The following is a 16661-nucleotide window of genomic DNA, read 5'->3' as shown; positions in this document are numbered from 1 at the left end:
ACCCAGAAGTTTACTTGACCAACCAAAAAATCCTGAGTGAAAAAACCTTGTTTTTATGACGTCTGCATTTTAAAAAAAAGGCTTACATTTATCCTAGAGTAGAATCCTATGAGGATTGCATACTTTTACACTGGTCACTATGGATAAGACCTGACACAGCCCAGGAAAACCTCAGACTTTAAACATATTATATCTCGATTAAAAGAAGGCTTACATTTAGTTTGGGGTTGGATCATCAGTACACACTTTCAAATGAATTCCTCCTGCTGAAATCTGACACAGCACAAAAAAGTCAAACTTTAGGCATAGTGATAGGCCATGTAAAAACAGACGTCTCAACAGCCCATGTACATTCCCAGCACTGTTTTAGTATCATAATGATGAGGCTTTACAGAAATGCCCTTTAAAAATAGATGAGGGAGTTGAAGAACATGAGCAGTTCTAGAGATTAGTGAGGCTGTGTGCCTGAGTTGATTGCATTTTGAGCAAGGCTACAGATAATCACGATAGTAATATATACATTTACAATACACATGCAAGGCAAACACATTAAAATGAATAAATGGCTTTTAAAACACAGATCTGATTCTGATAAAAATGCATTGATGCATATAGATGGGAATGGGGAGAGGAATGGGAGGCCAAATTGTGAGGTAATGTGTTGGTACCTGGAAAAACGTTGTTTCTGGATGTGAAGCCTTGATCTATCAGTGAAATGGTATGTTTGCTAAGAAAGCTGAAATAGATCAGAGATAGATGGAAAGCCCTGCCCTTTGCTGTTAGATGTAGTGGCTGGGAGTTACCTGGGATTTTCCCCACAAACTCATACTGATCATTCGTGACTGCAAAAGGCAGTTTGTGTTTCAGGTGGCCTCGTTCAGCATCCTGATTCTCAAAAATGAGCATGCAGGCACGGTGATGCTGATGTTAGTGACTCCAGCCAATGCAGAGATGGAACACTGTTTTGGGAAGGCTCGGCTGTGCTCATAGGACAAACTGCTGCTGCTGCTGCCGTGCTAGAGGTGTGCAGATCAGATCTCAAGTAACATATCTGTCTCATCAGGAAGTCTTAAGTAACTGCAGATTTAATGATGAAGTTAAACCTTTTTAAACATACCTTGTCTTCTATGTTCTTGCTATAGAAAATGACGTAGAGCCTCACTAGATGCGTCTGTGCATACTTGGAACATTCAGTAGACTCTAGAACGTGGTTTTCAGTACTGAACCCCACACTGCAGACATGACTTGGTTCTCCTGAGATGCCAGGGAGCTGAACTGCTTCAAGTACTACCAGCTCCTCAGTTGCTGATAGGCACTCCTCTTCCAAAACCAGGCTCAGGAAGCCTTTCAGAAAACTTACTGGGCTTGCTGCAGACTTCTTCCTTCTTTTTCAATTATTTTATATATTATCTTCATCGCAGAGTAGAATCTCTTTAAATGAAGAGAATTAACTACTGATTCAAGAACAACCGTATAGGGAACTTGCTCCATACATCATAAAGTAATACCGCAATGTGGTTCTCTGTCCAGCAGCAAAAATTTGTGGTAGAAGTGAGAAATTTCTCGAGACTTGTAGTAGTCTTTGCTCGAGGACTGACATTAATAACCCAACTTCACATTAAGGGAAATGTTTATCTCATAATAGCTTTAGCATTATAAAAAATAATACCAATATGTGCTTCCTGCTTTGATCAGATAAAATTAAATACTATCTTTTTTTGATTAAGATGCATTACTAGATTGTGCCCATGGAGCCACGCATGTACATTAGCCACCATTCCAGCCTTATGGGATGTTAATTGCTTGAGCAGAATGGCACAGATTGCATCATAGAATCATACAATGGCCTGGGTTGAAAAGGACCACAATGATCATCTAGTTTCCACCCCCCTGCTATGTGCAAGGTCACCAACCACCAGACCAGGCTGCCCAGAGCCACATCCAGCCTGGCCTTGAATGCCTCCAGGGATGGGGCATCCACAGCCTCCTTGGGCAGCCTGTTCCAGTGCGTCACCACCCTGTGTGTGAAAAACTTCCTCCTAATATCTAACCTAAACTTCCCTTACCTCAGTTTAAACCCATTCCCCCTTGTCCTATCACTATCCACCCTCGTAGACAGCATCCTTCCAGTCCATCCAACTGACCCAGAAAGTGAAAATCTAAACCAAAAAGTGGCATGTGTCAGAAAGTGTGATTTGTTTGTTTTTGCCATTGGAATACACAAGTTGACTGTTTTGCTTTTGGCATGCAAGGAGAGTAACATATAAATTAGTACACTGAGACATTACTTTCAGAGATGGTTACATTAAAGCAGTACAGTTAATATTTTGAGTGCTGTGTCATGATGCCTATGAAAACTTATTTTTCAGTCTGCTTGCTTAGTTCATGCTCTATTTGAGCAGTTTACAAAAGATACTGGATTTAGCTTTACTATTCTGTATCTAGACAGCTACTATGCAAGGTAAGGAGTGACTTCTGAAATTACACAAGGTGTTCATGGATCAACTAGAAAATGAACCCAGCCAGCCTGAGTCCCAGTTCAGTTTCTTTACTAGAAAACTGCTTTTCCTTCCAAAATTAACACCTTTTTTTTTTTCTAGGCAGGTTCAGGTGTCTCGAACTAGTGTCCAGCTGAATCCTGTCCTTTTGCAAACAAACGTTATTTCTCAAGTGACTTGAGTTTGAGGAACAGCAAGTGATGACTCCTTGGTGAGTCACGGTTGCTGTCTGCTCTCCAGAGGCCAAATGAAATGTGTCAGGCTAAACTGGATAAAGAAGATGTAGTTAAATGCTCAAGCTAAATGAACTTGTGACACAAAAATTTAAACACAGCTATTTGACCATACTTCTTCAACAAAATAGCCATCCGAACCCCTTTAGTGCTTTCTCGTGCCTTCATTTGTTTTCTGCCTAACCCCATTTTCTGTGCCAGACTTGGTGGGATTCACTGGGAGAGCCTGCCTTTTAGGGTACAGGCTCCTCTTGCTTGCTGAACTCAAGCTAGGGTTAATGAAATCAGTCATGAAAGCAGAACTGCCTTGTAGCTGTCTCTACCAGTCACTTGCCGCAGATGTCTGATGCAGAGCAGCAACTGACAGTGGGTAGGCAGAGGTAGCTGACTGTGTAACACCTAGTTGGCATTACCAGGGATCATAGCTGTTGCTGTGATGCTGTCCTCAGTTGGGATGCATGGCTTGGCCAGCTGTTCTTGTACCTCTCAGTTTCATTGGTATTTCCCAGGACAGGTTGGTTTTGGTCTTGATGTGAATGGCAGTGTGCTAATCATATTAGAGAAAGAACAGGGACAATGATTTATTTATTTTTAAATCATTATAGTACCATAAGCTGAATAAGTGTTTGTTGTTCTGCAAAAATTACTTGCATGATGACTGCATATTAAGAATACCTAAGTGAAGGATTTTTATGTTAACCTATTGTAACAGACTGGTAGTATAGATACAGTCACTTACCCTAGGTCAGCCAAGGAGATGCTAACAGCTGGATGGAGAAGGGTTTTGTGAAAGAGTACCAGATACTATCTTGAGCTTTGCAAACAAAAGTTGGGGGGAGATATCACTAACTGACATTTGTGGAAAGTGATAAAGGACAATGGTAACATCTTATTAATGATAAATAAAACTGAAATTAGAAGAAAGGGTCTTACCAGCAGAAGAGGAAAGTTCTTTGTTAGTCATCTTGCTGATGGTAAGGGAGAGAACAGAAAGCATTAATGGTTTAAAATGGAACCAAGCAGCTTATGGAATAAATTGTTTCAAAGCCTTTAAAGCTTTTCATAGGAGCAGTAGATATCTGCATTCTGTTGGTTCATTGGTCACATATTGTAGTGAACCCAAAGTTGCAGTTATTCTGTTGGGATATTCACGGAGAGCTGGAAACTCTCTTTTCCCCTCAAGACGCATGACTTCACTTAATGTTTTCATTTGGCTGTCTTGTTTGGGTTTTTTTTTTCTCCATTTTCCTGCATTCCTACAAAATATTGGCAATCAGATACAGCATTGGATAACGTAACCTACTGGTTTTGCTCACGTGTGGCAGAAAGGTTGGGTGCAATAGATGGTGCTTGTCATCCTGGGCTTCATCAGTGAGAGGATCACAGTTGTCAAGGGCTGTCATATGTCAGGCAGCTACCCAATTTTAAGAAATGTCATCAAGAAAAAGTTTAGCATTTTCAGAACAAAGGCAGCTATTTTATGCATAGTTTGGCAGTGCCTGGACAGCCTGTAGGAATATAGAGCACTCAACAAACTTGATAACTTGAGTTACTGAGCAAGCACACTGTTTGTACTCTCTCCGTATTATGTGCAGCTGCTTTTAGAGCTGATATTTTCAGTCCCCCAAAAAAACTAAGCGGTTGTGGGTTTGTCGGGCTAATGTTTTTATAAAGAACTTAAATAATGTGAACTAAAGAAAAATACGGTACCGCAGTTAGTAAATGTAGTGAGTCATTCTGAATAAAATAACAGGTTGTTTCTGCAAATTTGAATCCCACAGAACTTCCATTGACAACAGCAGATATTTTTGCAGAAGTAACGTGTCTCTTACTACCCGTCTCTTCTTATGGTTTAGAACTATTGTTTCCTACATTTTGTGCATATACTTACTAATATGAAAGGTTTTAATCTGCTTTTAATATTCACCCTTTTAAACTCTGAGTAACCCATTTCACTCAGTGATGAATCCTTATCCTTGAGTCTTTGTTCTCTGTCAGAAGTCTGTACAGTAACGGATACAGGTGCTTTCTTTCCAACGTTATTGTTTCTTCATTTTTTTCCCCCATGAAAAAGTTCCCTTCTGTTTTGCTGTGTTTTTTGTTTTTTTTTTCCCCTGCACATGTTGAAATCTAACATGCTTCAAAATGAGGATATAATCATTCCAGAGCCTACAGTAGGCCTTTGAGGTGCACATTGTGTACATGTCAAGTGTTCAGACTTCAGAATTTAATCTTTTGGGACTGAGAGTATTTTGTTCTGTTTGAAAATGTTATTTTCTAACCCATGTGACTGAAACTAATTTCCTAAACATGAGGTGAGCAGAAAAACAGTCTGCGTATGTTTGAGTCTGTGTTTCTTCTTTGCACATGAATATCTCGAGTTTCTAGTAGAAACTGATTGGCAGGGTGTTAATTAACCATGTTGTTTCTGATATTGTTGTAAGCGTAAGGAGCAAAAGGCTGGGACCAGGATCTTTGAAAGTAAAGAGGAAAGTAAAGAGGAGAGGGAGGGAAAGAAGATTAAAAGACATTAAGAGGAAAGCAAAGAGGAGAGGAGAAGGAAATGAAGGAACAGAGAGAACTAAAATAGTCCTTCAGAAGAGTAGATACCAAATCTGACCATATACTGCTAAACAATTAATTAACTCAATGAAACTAGTTAAGTACCAGCCCTTAGATTTGCAGCAAGTGTGGTGGGTCAGCTTTGACTGGTCACCAGGTACCCACCATGCCGCTCTCTCTTCCTGCTTCCTCAGCAGGATGATGGGGATAGTAAGATGGAAAACCTTGCAGGACAGGAAAGTCACTCATCAGTTACCATCCAGTTACAGGCAAAAAAATTGTTTTCCAGCTTCTTTTGTGACTATTTGCTGAATAGAAAGCTTATACTGCTGCACAGGGTTATTCCAACCCTAGTGGAAGATTTCACAGTCGCTTTTGTTGAAATCCATAAAATTCTTATCAGCCCATTTCTCTGTCAAGATGTACCTGAATGTAGCTTGTGTTCCAATGTGTTGACTGTTGTACATGATGCCAGTCACCTCATCATAGAAACTAGTCAGTTTGACTGGACATGGGTTGACCTTGGTAAATCAACATGGCCTATCAGTTTGTCCTTCACATGTCCATAAAAAGGCTGTGAAGAAAACTGCTCTGTAACTTTTCTAGGGACTGAGGTGAGGTGCTACCTGAATCATCTTCCTTCCCTCCTTGAAGATGGTGTTGGCATTTGCATTTTTCCAGTCATTAGGACCTGACTACCATGACATTTCAGTAATAATGAGAACAACTGGCAGTAACATTGGCCATCTCCCCCTGCACTTGTGGGATACCTGATACATTTGTAATACCTGTTTATAGGAGATGAGAAGTCTTTCTAACAAATAAATAGTTTTATAAAAATCTGTTGTTTCTTCAAGCTCCTCAAGATTATTAGGTAGAGAGCCGTGTCAAATGCTGAGTTACTCAGATTAGTACCACGATCTGAGATGGTGCTTTCTATGTTTTCTGCTGACATTAGTGGTGAATATTAACATTGAGGGAACCTTTCAACATTCTGTAATCTTCTTCTAGAATACAGTTCTAGGCATGATGCTGTAGTAGGCATAAAGCAGGGTTATCGGAATGTGACTTGTCAGGACCTCCCCTACTCTGTGATGGATTTATGACGCATGCTTTAGGGGCGTAGACAAAGCATGTAGGGTATGTAAACCGCTGTGTAGTTGCAATAAACGCCATTTGCCTCTCCATCATGTTGATGTATGTGTCGCTAATGGCCCTAGTCATTCGCTGGTCTTAAGCAGCCTGACCTTTTGGAATGGGAGCTGCAACAGCATGAGAATTTCCCTTTTGTATTTTCCCATGCTATGATTGAGTGCAGGCTTGCATGCAAAATTTCTTGATCTGAGTCACTATTTATCACAAGAAGAATAAAACCTGAAAAGCATGCCATGATTTTGGTACTCCCTCAGGTAATTTGGTAAGAATAGAAAGAATCACATTCTTTAGACAGAAATAATTTATCCTGGCTTTTCTAAGAGCAGAATAGTTTATTTTTCTTTCTTTTTCTTCTCTCTTTGCTTATGAACCCCAATTTACTATGGTGAATTTTGTCGGCAATGGGAGCAGTTCCAATGAAGAGTTATTTTTTATGTGGCAGTTGTGTAGTTGTGTCTGTCAATCCCTACAACTTAAATAATGTGGATGTATTTTAAGAATGTGCTATGTGTGTTTGTACGGGTGCTCTCAGTTTACATAAGAGGGATCCTCTGTAAAATTGAACATCTTTCAGTAGTTCATGAGTTTGTGTCCTCCATACACCCACATGCACCTGGCCTTATCTGAAACAGATGGTACTAAAAATGTTTCTAATGTCTTCTATCTAAATGGCATTTTGTCTATCTAAAAGACATTTAAGTCCTCAGAGAGGAAGGTTTTGAGCAAGCTAAACTTCAAAAACAGCAATCAAAATGATAATGAAAAATTGTTAAGCCACTGCCCATTAAACAAGTCAACGTATTTTAACTGTGTACTTAATCATTAGGTTCTCTTCATAGCTGTGGGTGTTGCATTTGGCAGTTATCCAGGAAATGAAAGTTTTAATATTCAGACCATCATTTCACATAGCATTACACCTATTGGTAGCTCCTCTGGAAGGGAAATGATTTCTGAGTGAACACTTGAGGTTCTTGTATTCTGATTTATGCCGTGTGCAGAAATCCCACTGAGAGCAATAAGATCCCTGTCCTATAAAGGTCTTTGGAAACTGTAAGTCTTGGAGCTTTTGATAAGCTGGTAAATGATGTAAAATTCTGCTTTGATCCCGGATCTGTCAGAAGAAGCAGTGATGAGCCAGCTGGGGTGGACGTGTGCTTTGCAGAACCCCTCAGCCGAGCTGTTGGCTGCATCTCAGTGCCCATGGTGCGGCTCCCTGCTGCACTGCAGCAAGATGCACCAGGGAATGATACCAGGATTGCTCAGATGTGAGGGGGTGGGGGGAATTCAACCAGACAAGATCTTTGTTTTTAGGATGTAGTAGCCTGGGCAGAGCAGTATTCTGGCAAACCTGTGCAAACAGTGCTTTGGGATGGAGGGTGTCTAGTTATAGCAAAGCACTAAGCTCCATGGGAGGTTTCTCTTCATAGTCTGAAATGAGGGCTGATAATGCCTTGCTTACAGATGTCCGGCCACCCCATTAAAATCTGAAAGCATTTTCCTTCACTGACCTTTTTTTCCCATCTCCATCATAGATGTTTCTAGGGCCACGGGAGTCACTGGCAAAATGGAACTTAAATCAAACTGTTGATTATCCCATTTTAGATATTGCGTTATTGCATCCTGTTTTCAATACTGTAACACCTTAAACCTGGGTGAATAGTGGGAGCTCAACTTCGTATGTGAAGTGATTTTCCTGATCTCTGGGGATATATATAATCCTTTTGTCCAGATCAAATACATTTTGTTCTGATGCGGAAGACCACTGCTGTTCTTTTTGTGGGCTGTATTTTGTGGAAACAATCAGCTATTAAAGCTAAAATGTTGCCTTCTCTGCTGTCCCCTCTCCTGAATACTTGGAAATAATATGCTTTTCATCACCTGTTTCTTCTGGGCAGGCTTACTTAGTAGATAGTAATAGTAGATGATTTGGTAGTTGGATCTGTTGTCCTGAATGCCACAGATTACCAAGTCACCAGTTCCCAAGTAATACTCTTTTTTGCGAGGCAGTGTTTATCATGTTTTTGTTTATCATGTACATGGGGTTAATTACATTTTGTTACATTACAAATTACATACTGTTATTGCTAACATCATTCTTATTAACCATCTGTATCTTTCTATTTGCAGCTTGGGTCCCGTGTTTGCTCTGTTTGTACCGTTCTATTGCTCCATTCCAAGAGTGCAGGTGACACAAGTACTAGGCTTTTTTTCTATTACAAACAAGACATTGGTCTATATACTGGGTTTACAGGTATGGTATGTACTTGCTTGTTCATCTTTTAGTGACTTAATAGCAGTTAGTATTTCTGAATGTGTGATTTTGATGCTTCTAGTGCATGATTGTGTCTAGCTTGTGCTTTCCCATCAACTACAATATTGAACAATATATTCTGATACATATTTTTGGGTGAAGTGGTGGGGAGATTATCTTCTATTCCACAGTCTTCAGTCTTGATTGTCACGCATAGGAAAACATAATATTAAAGTTCTGTAAATTTGAGAGGGATTCAGTGAAATGAGCCAGATGAAAACAGGACCTGGTTCAAACACACATGTATTTTTCACCTTTCTAATCTGCTAGCATTTTTGTTTTTATTTTTGCCTTGTTTGATATTGCTCAAGCAAAACTGTAGATAGAAGACAGTATTTTTCTATGGTTAAGACTGTTAATAAATAACCAAGGATTTGGTTGTATTACACTTTCATATAAATTTGTTATTTTTATACCAAGCATTGCCATGTAGCAGATAATTTAGTGTAACATGTTGCACAGTACTTTCAAGTAGTGTTGTGTTAAACGTGAATGGAAAAATATGGGTACCTGGTTCAGATATACGGTAGTGAGCCCCCAGTGGGCTAGAAGTGACTCTAATGTCACAATCTGAATTATGCATGTGTGAAATTATGAGAAATTGTACTCGTTTTTATATATTCCAGGGACTCAAAAATAGTTCTAAAACTAGTAGTGGAAAGCACCATAATTACACAATGTGGTACAGAGCATTTTAGAATGAGCGGTCAGTTTCAGAACTGTGGTTCCCACTCTGCTTGAGCGTTTCATTCACCTGCATTGCTGTTCAACATTTGGATTCTGTTGATTTCTGCTCCAGCACCCTGTTTTCCCGATCCATTGGAGATATTGTTTCCTCTCTCCCAAAGCCATCAACATCACTATAACTCCAGTCCTTGTGAAAATGGTGATACTGTCTGAGCTCTTTTCCCTTGTGTCCCTTGCCTCTTGCTTTCACACATACAAGACCAGGTACTCATCGCTGCATCTCCACAGGATCTTTCCCTCCTGCATGCAGAACTGTCACTGCCGTCACACAGAGGTCAAAGGAAACTCATTTGCCTTCTCCTCATTTGCAAACTCTGCCCTTATCTCAAGTCACTCTTTCCATAGTGAGCCCAGAGAGGTGTTCTCACAATTCAGGCAGCATCTCACAGAGCTTTTAGTAATCAGTATCAGTCTAATTTTCACCCTGTTTTCCCAGCTAAGAATAATCTTCTCCAGGTGATGAGTCGCGCACACTTTACTGGAAAGGGTGGGCCACCCTGTTGGCATATCTAGATTTTTTTTAATTCACTTTGACCAATTTGTGTGATTTCATGCCTGCAAGTATGTCACTGGGTGAGCACTTTAATTCTTTAATTTTGACACTCATGCTTCAGCTCTCTGTGGCTGTATGCCTAAGAGCTTCATTTGCACTGCCCAGCTTGGAACTCTTCTCCTTCTGCTGCTGAGTCATTTCCTTTGCTTCAGTCTGTCTTTCAGACTTGTTTTTCTGTGCAGCCTATAACTGACATCCTGTTATACTTAGTATACTGTATGAAAATAAAATGTATTGTTCTGTAGAAGAAGAACAATTGTTATCCCTGTGTTTTTTTTTTTTCCAGTTCTACTTTTGGAATGTATACTTGGTAATGTTAAACATGATTTTCATAGAAATAAAGGTGTGACTTTGCCCATGGTCATGATAAGTATTTAGCCTACATAATGTCGTATGTAGTAGCTCAGGAAACATCAGCTATGTAAAATGAAAATTTTTAATTGCTACTCTTACCTTCTAGCTCTTAACCTCTGGTTCCTACATCTGGATTTTAGCCTTAAGTGGATTGGTAAGTCTTACTGTTTTAAAAATTGCATCATCTGAAACACTGTGTTATATGTACAATCAGGGCAGTACATTTGGACTCAAAAAAGAGCTGCAATTACTAAGGAATGTTTTTGATTATAACAGTAAATAGTTTGTCTTTAAAAGTGTGAAATACTGATTGGCTGGTGATAAACTGACATACAACTGATATGAAACAACAAAATGGGTAGTGTTTGCAGTTTGCCAGTGTTGTCTGAGCCCTGCAATTAAATTCACTGTCTCAGGCATAGACCCACAGCTATAAAAGAAGCTTTTGTGGAAATGGTATAAATACCCATTACATTTCTGTTTGCTTGTATACTCTATTTACCCCAGTATTTATACTTTTTTTTAGCAAGCCTCAAATCTATTTCAGAAAGCAACTTTTAACTTTTTACTGGTGGGATTTCATGTTTTGCTCTCCTCCTAGAACATATGCAGATAGCCATTTCATACTGTGATGGAGGCAGTAGGAGTGGGAAATCACTTTATTTGTGTCATTCAGATAAAGTTGATGTGGTCTATCTTTTTCCTTTCTGAGTCTGTTCTTAGTATTAAAGCACTTACTGCTAAAACACATTGTACTAACTTTTTGAGATTGTTAAATGATGATAAGCTTTTTGAAAAAAATTACAAACTTACAAATTAGGAGCTCTACCTGTGATTCATTGACTCAAAATACTGTTTGCTTTTCAAACAGTGAAAGTGCCTCCTCTTCTAAAATAGATGATTTTGTAAGAACATGTAGTGACAGGAGAAGGGGAAATGGTTTTAAACTGGAAGAAGGTGGATTTAGACTAGATATTAGAAAGAAATTCTTCTTTACAAGGAGAGTGGTTAGGCCCTGGAACGGGCTGCCCAGGGAGGTTGTGGACGCCCCGTCCTTGGACGTGTTTAAGGCCAGGTTGGACGGGGTCCTGGGCAACCTGATCTGAATGTGTGTGTTTGGTGGCCCTGTTAGGCAGGGGGGTTGGAACTACATGATCCTTGAGGTCCCTTCCAACCCGGGTGATTCTGTGATTCTGTGATTCTGTGTGATGCAACACTGGAACAGGTTGCCCAGAGAGGCTGTGGATGCTCCCTCCCTGGAAGCATTCAAGGCCAGGCTGGATGGGGCTGTGAGCAACCTGGTCTAGAGGAAGGTGTTCCTGCCTATAGCAGGGGGGTTGGAACTACATGATCTTAAAGGTCCCTTCCAACCCAAACCATTCTATGATTCTCTGATTATTAGGTTGATGCAATCTTACAAATAACTCAAATTCTACCCTTGTTTTTACAACCTACTGATTAGAATTTAGATAAACTCAGAGTGGAATGTCTGTGAATATGTCACATATTGCTGCTATAGTTCAGTGGTTTGGTCTTTTACCATTTTTGTGTACTCCAAATGACTGATGTGAGTGATGGAGCTGTACATGGTGTAGTCTGTCAGCAGTTTGGTCTCACCATAAATATAGATGATAACAGCGTAACTAACAAACCAGAATTCCTCTCCTGGAGACCATCACATTCCTCTGAACCCAGTTGAGAATCTGTGACTTCCTCCAAACACTCTACCCTTCCTGTTACTCTTCTAGCTCTTTTAATAGCCCTTCCTTTTGAACAGGTGTTCGTTATGGAGGAAAGGAAAGGAGAGGAAAAGAAAAGGAAAGGCATTTCAACCCCCTCTTTCCTGGTAGTAGGAAGAGTGTATACTTGGTTATACAGACTTTGAAAGAATGGAACAAGCATTTTTTTCATTCCAGTTCTTACTTTAATTGCCTTTTAATTTACAGTTTTATTCACATCTATAATGCAGTTTTCTTAGGATTCTTTTTCGTGAATGATCATTTTTTAATTGCAGGTTGACAGTATGTTCTACATAGGTATAAGCCCTCAGGAATAAACTGAGCTTTCCATGTGTCACAGGAAGGCTTAAAAAAAGATATTTAAAGTTTCATATTACTTCAGTCAGGATGAATTAAGTCATCATGCTCTTTTCGGTCTCAAGTTTTTTTTCTGCAATGAGCAGATATCTGCACTCTGCCATAATAAGTGCAGATAAGTAACAAGTGCTGCAATTTGGAAAAAAGTTCATGTTATGAATTTCAGTCATTTTTACACAGCATATCTGTCATACTTTTGTGAATAGGAAGTCTCATTTTCTCATCTGTTAGTGATGATAATTTGGTTTCTCTTGAGAAAGCGGATAAAGAAGTGATGTTTCCAAGTACATTAAGTAATCTGAAGAGGAATGTGAATCACCATAAGAACACCTTTTAGCACTTACACACTCATATGACTGAATGTATGTGACGCTGCTGCCATTTAGCTTTCACTGCACTTCTGCCTATCTGGAATGTTAAAATGAACTGAGCCTGCACGATTTCTGAATTGTTTTCAGCTTCCCACTTTCTCCTCAGGATGTTCCCATTTTAGGTTTATTGAAATTCACAATTTGTATATTTTTAGCACACAATGAATGCTCTTAAATGAGACCTGGCTTTTAGTTACAAGACGTGGCACTGCAGGTTTCTGCATTCATCCTTGCTAATGCTCTTCTCTATAAATGTCAGGATGTAAAAGAACATCATGAGTTCATGTTTTCTGTGGTTTTTGTTTTTGTATGTGTTTGCACATGTGTGTGACTGTAGGCATATGACAGGTAGGCGTTGCTGTAATATGCCTGGTGATGGGGAATTTTAGAGTACATATTCTGTGTTATCAGAATACAGAAGCTGTGTGTGGCTGTCTGTGACGTAAAAGATATCTTCCTAGGTCACTAACTTCAAATCAGCATATGAATACTCTGTTCAAGTCAACTTTTTACTCTCCAGATGAAGCTGTAGTACCTCTTAATTTCCATTTTTTCAGTATGTCAGTGTGGTCCTAGTAGTTTCCATTGCTGGTATGTTGTGTAAAGCATGCTGTATAAATACATAGTGTTTATTTAAAAAGAAAAAAAAAAAAAAGTATATTGTGAACAAATTCACATATCTTGAATATTTACATATCTTATAAGTAATCTGCATTGTTAATCTTCTTACTGTTTATGACTCTTAGTTTCTTGCAGTTTACTTTGCCAGGTATATACCATACTTGGCACATATAGTCCAGATTTGTTTTTTATAATAAGTTTCTTTTATTATCATAAAATTAGGGAGCTTCAGATTAGAGGTCCAGGTATATCTTGAAAGTCAGATGGATGCAGCCTAATTCCATTTCACTTAAAACTGGATTAGCTGAATACAGAAGTGTTTCCCTGCAGTGCATATCATTTATTTTAGTGAAGCTTAGAAAAAAATTGCCTATTTTTTCCTTAGATCAGTCGAAACACCTTAGAAAACAGTATCCATTTGAATGTTGTACTGGACACATACATATACATCAGCCCATCCTCTCTCCTTCTTTTCCACTTAAAACAAAAACAAAAACAAAACAAAACAAAACAAAACAAACAAAAAAAAAAAGTTCCCAGGTTCTCATCTTATATATCTTCTATTTGTCATTGGAATAATTTTGCAGGAGTGAAATATGACTTTGTATTTTGTCAGGTTTAGTTCTCAGATTGTTTGAAAAGTTGCACTGAGATTGACATCTGGTCCAACCCTCCAAATGAGGCAGAGTCAGCTACAACAGGTTGTTCAGCACCATGTCTCATTAAATTTTGAGTACTTCCAAGGAGGAAAATTCTACAATCTTTCCAAGCAACCTGTTCTAGTTTTTTACCATTTTCGCAGTTAAAAACAAGGTTTTTTTTTTTCCTATGTTCAGATGAAATTTCAAGGAATTTAATTTGTAACCATTGGCTCTTGTTCTACCATTGAGCACTACTGAGAAGAAAATGGCTCCCTGTCTTCATTCCCTACCTTCAGGCTTTTGTATGCATTGATAAAATCTACTGTCTTTTCTTCTCCAAGGCTCCCAGCTCTCTCAACCTCTCATCCTGTGAAAGACACTCTAATTTCCTCATCGTCATCCTGGACCTGTGCTGTATTTACTCCGGCCAGCCAGTCTGTATCTTTCTTGTACTTGGTGCAGTACTGGGTGCAATTTTCCAGATGCATCCTCATCAGAGCTGAGACGAGAGAGGAAAGATCACTTCCCTTGACCTGCTGGCAACAGTTCAGGATGTTCAACACTAGAGTAAGAGGGATTAGGAAATGAGGAAGAAGCATTGTCTGTTTGTTTGTGCTAAATTCTGGACAGGTACAAATGTCCAAATATCCACCTAAATTTGCCGAATCCCACCCAAAACTAACATAAAGTGGCTTGCATTTAGGCAATGGTTGATATTCAGTTGAATGAGCATAGGTGGCTAACTTTGACATGTGAAATGCTCACTTTTCTGACTTGATCTCCTTTGTGGTGTGAGCTTAGACGCTCATGTCTGCACAGCTAGCTGACACATATACTCCTACATCAAGTGAAGCATCTGAAAAGAGAAATATGATCCCTGTCATACAAGGGATCTTAGTGTGAATGAGAGGTCATATCTGTTTGTGCAGGAGGGTATGCAGTTTCTTCCAGCTCTGGAAGAAGAAGAAAGAATTGGGAAAGGAAAGGAGAAGGTAATTATGTGTGTGTCATAAGATACTGTTTTATCCATGACTTCTGAGATCCTGTAGAATGGATTTTAGCTTTCAGTGTGAAGCTTTCAATTTTTCTCTAAGATCAGAGGAAGAATTTGTGTGCATGATGTCTGGTCCACATTGCCAGTTGTGCCAGTTGGTTCAGGAAGTGGCATACTGCTTCCTGAACCTTTCTTAGCTATGCACTTACACCCCTGTTACCCTCAGTAAGTTTGCAGATGATACCAAGCTGGGAGGTGGTGTTGGTCTGCCTGAGGGCAGGGAGGCCCTTCAGAGGGATTTAGACAGGCTGGATCGCTGGCCTGAGGTGAATGGGATGAGGTTCAGCAAGGCCAAGTGTCAGGTCCTGCACTTTGGGCACAACCACCCCATGCAGCGCTACAGGCTTGGGGATGAGTGGCTGGATGAGTGTGAAGAAGAGAAGGACCTGGGGGTGTTGGTTGATGCTCGGCTGAACATGAGCTGACAGTGTGCTCAGGTGGCCAAGAGGGCCAACGGCATCCTGTCCTGCATTAGAAATGGTGTGGCCAGCAGGAACAGGGAGGTGATCATCCCCCTGTACTCAGCACTGGTGAGGCCGCACCTCAAGTACTGTGTTCAGTTTTGGGCACCTCACTACAAGAAAGACATTGAGGCCCTGGAACGTGTCCAGAGAAGGGCAACAAAACTGGTGAGGGGTCTGGAGCACAGGGCTTATGAGGAGCGGCTGAGGGAGCTGGGATTGTTCAGTCTGGAGAAGAGGAGGCTCAGGGGAGACCGCATTGCACTCTACAACTTCCTGAAGGGAGGTTGTGGTGAGGAGGGATTTGGCCTCTTCTCCCAGGCAACGAGCAGGACACGGGGTAATGGCTGCAAGTTGTACCAGAGGAGGTTTAGGTTGGACATAAGGAAGAACTTTTTCTCTCAGAGAGTGGTCAGGCACTGGAATGGCTGCCCAGGGAGGTGGTGGAGTCGCCGTCCCTGGCAGTGTTCAAGAGGCGTGTGGATGAGGAGCTGTGAGATGTGGTTTAGTGCTTGTGATGGCAATGGTGATGGGGAGACGATTGGACTGGATGATCTTATAGGTCGTTTCCAACCTTGTGATTCTATGATTCCATGATTCTATGATTCACTGTGACTACAGTGCTACAGCTAGCTTAGGATGAGGTGAGTTGTGTCCTAGAAGCACCTACTTCTTCACTGATTTGACAGGGAATCCGTGAGAGTTATTCAGCTGAGTATTTTGAAGCTTCTGCTGTAGAATGAGTCACATCTCAACAACTTCTACTTCTCTTTGTCTACTTGTAAAGCCAGCTTTAAATTACTAACTCATATGTAGACTTTTAAATTGGAGATGTCTGCATTAAGGCATTGACAATTTTTTAACAGTAATATTTTAAAAAATTAAATGTTTTAACAATATGATTTCTGTTGCCTGTAGAACTGTAGCAGTGACACAAGGAGAAAAGTACAAGTTAAGGTAGATATATTGTGCTGAAATGGCAGTACATCCATGCCTGCACATGC

General features: G+C 40.0%; 1 protein-coding gene across 4 annotated transcripts in view; it reads left to right on the top strand.

The window, feature by feature from the left end:
• Positions 1-16661, top strand: part of UBAC2 (UBA domain containing 2) — a 93708-nt gene that overhangs the window by 54683 nt on the left and 22364 nt on the right. For all 4 annotated transcript variants that reach the window (XM_042809464.1, XM_042809461.1, XM_042809462.1 and 1 more), the window contains 2 exons: positions 8576-8699; positions 10520-10567. In XM_042809464.1, the coding sequence (XP_042665398.1) occupies positions 8576-8699; positions 10520-10567 (172 nt within the window). The remainder of the gene's footprint in view (positions 1-8575; positions 8700-10519; positions 10568-16661) is intronic.

The sequence above is a fragment of the Centrocercus urophasianus genome, unplaced genomic scaffold, assembly GCF_019232065.1.
Source record: "Centrocercus urophasianus isolate 14NV4802_14NV808 unplaced genomic scaffold, USGS_Curo_1.0 seq_12, whole genome shotgun sequence".
NCBI classification, from domain to species: domain Eukaryota; kingdom Metazoa; phylum Chordata; class Aves; order Galliformes; family Phasianidae; genus Centrocercus; species Centrocercus urophasianus.
This window is presented reverse-complemented; position numbering and strand designations above follow the sequence as displayed.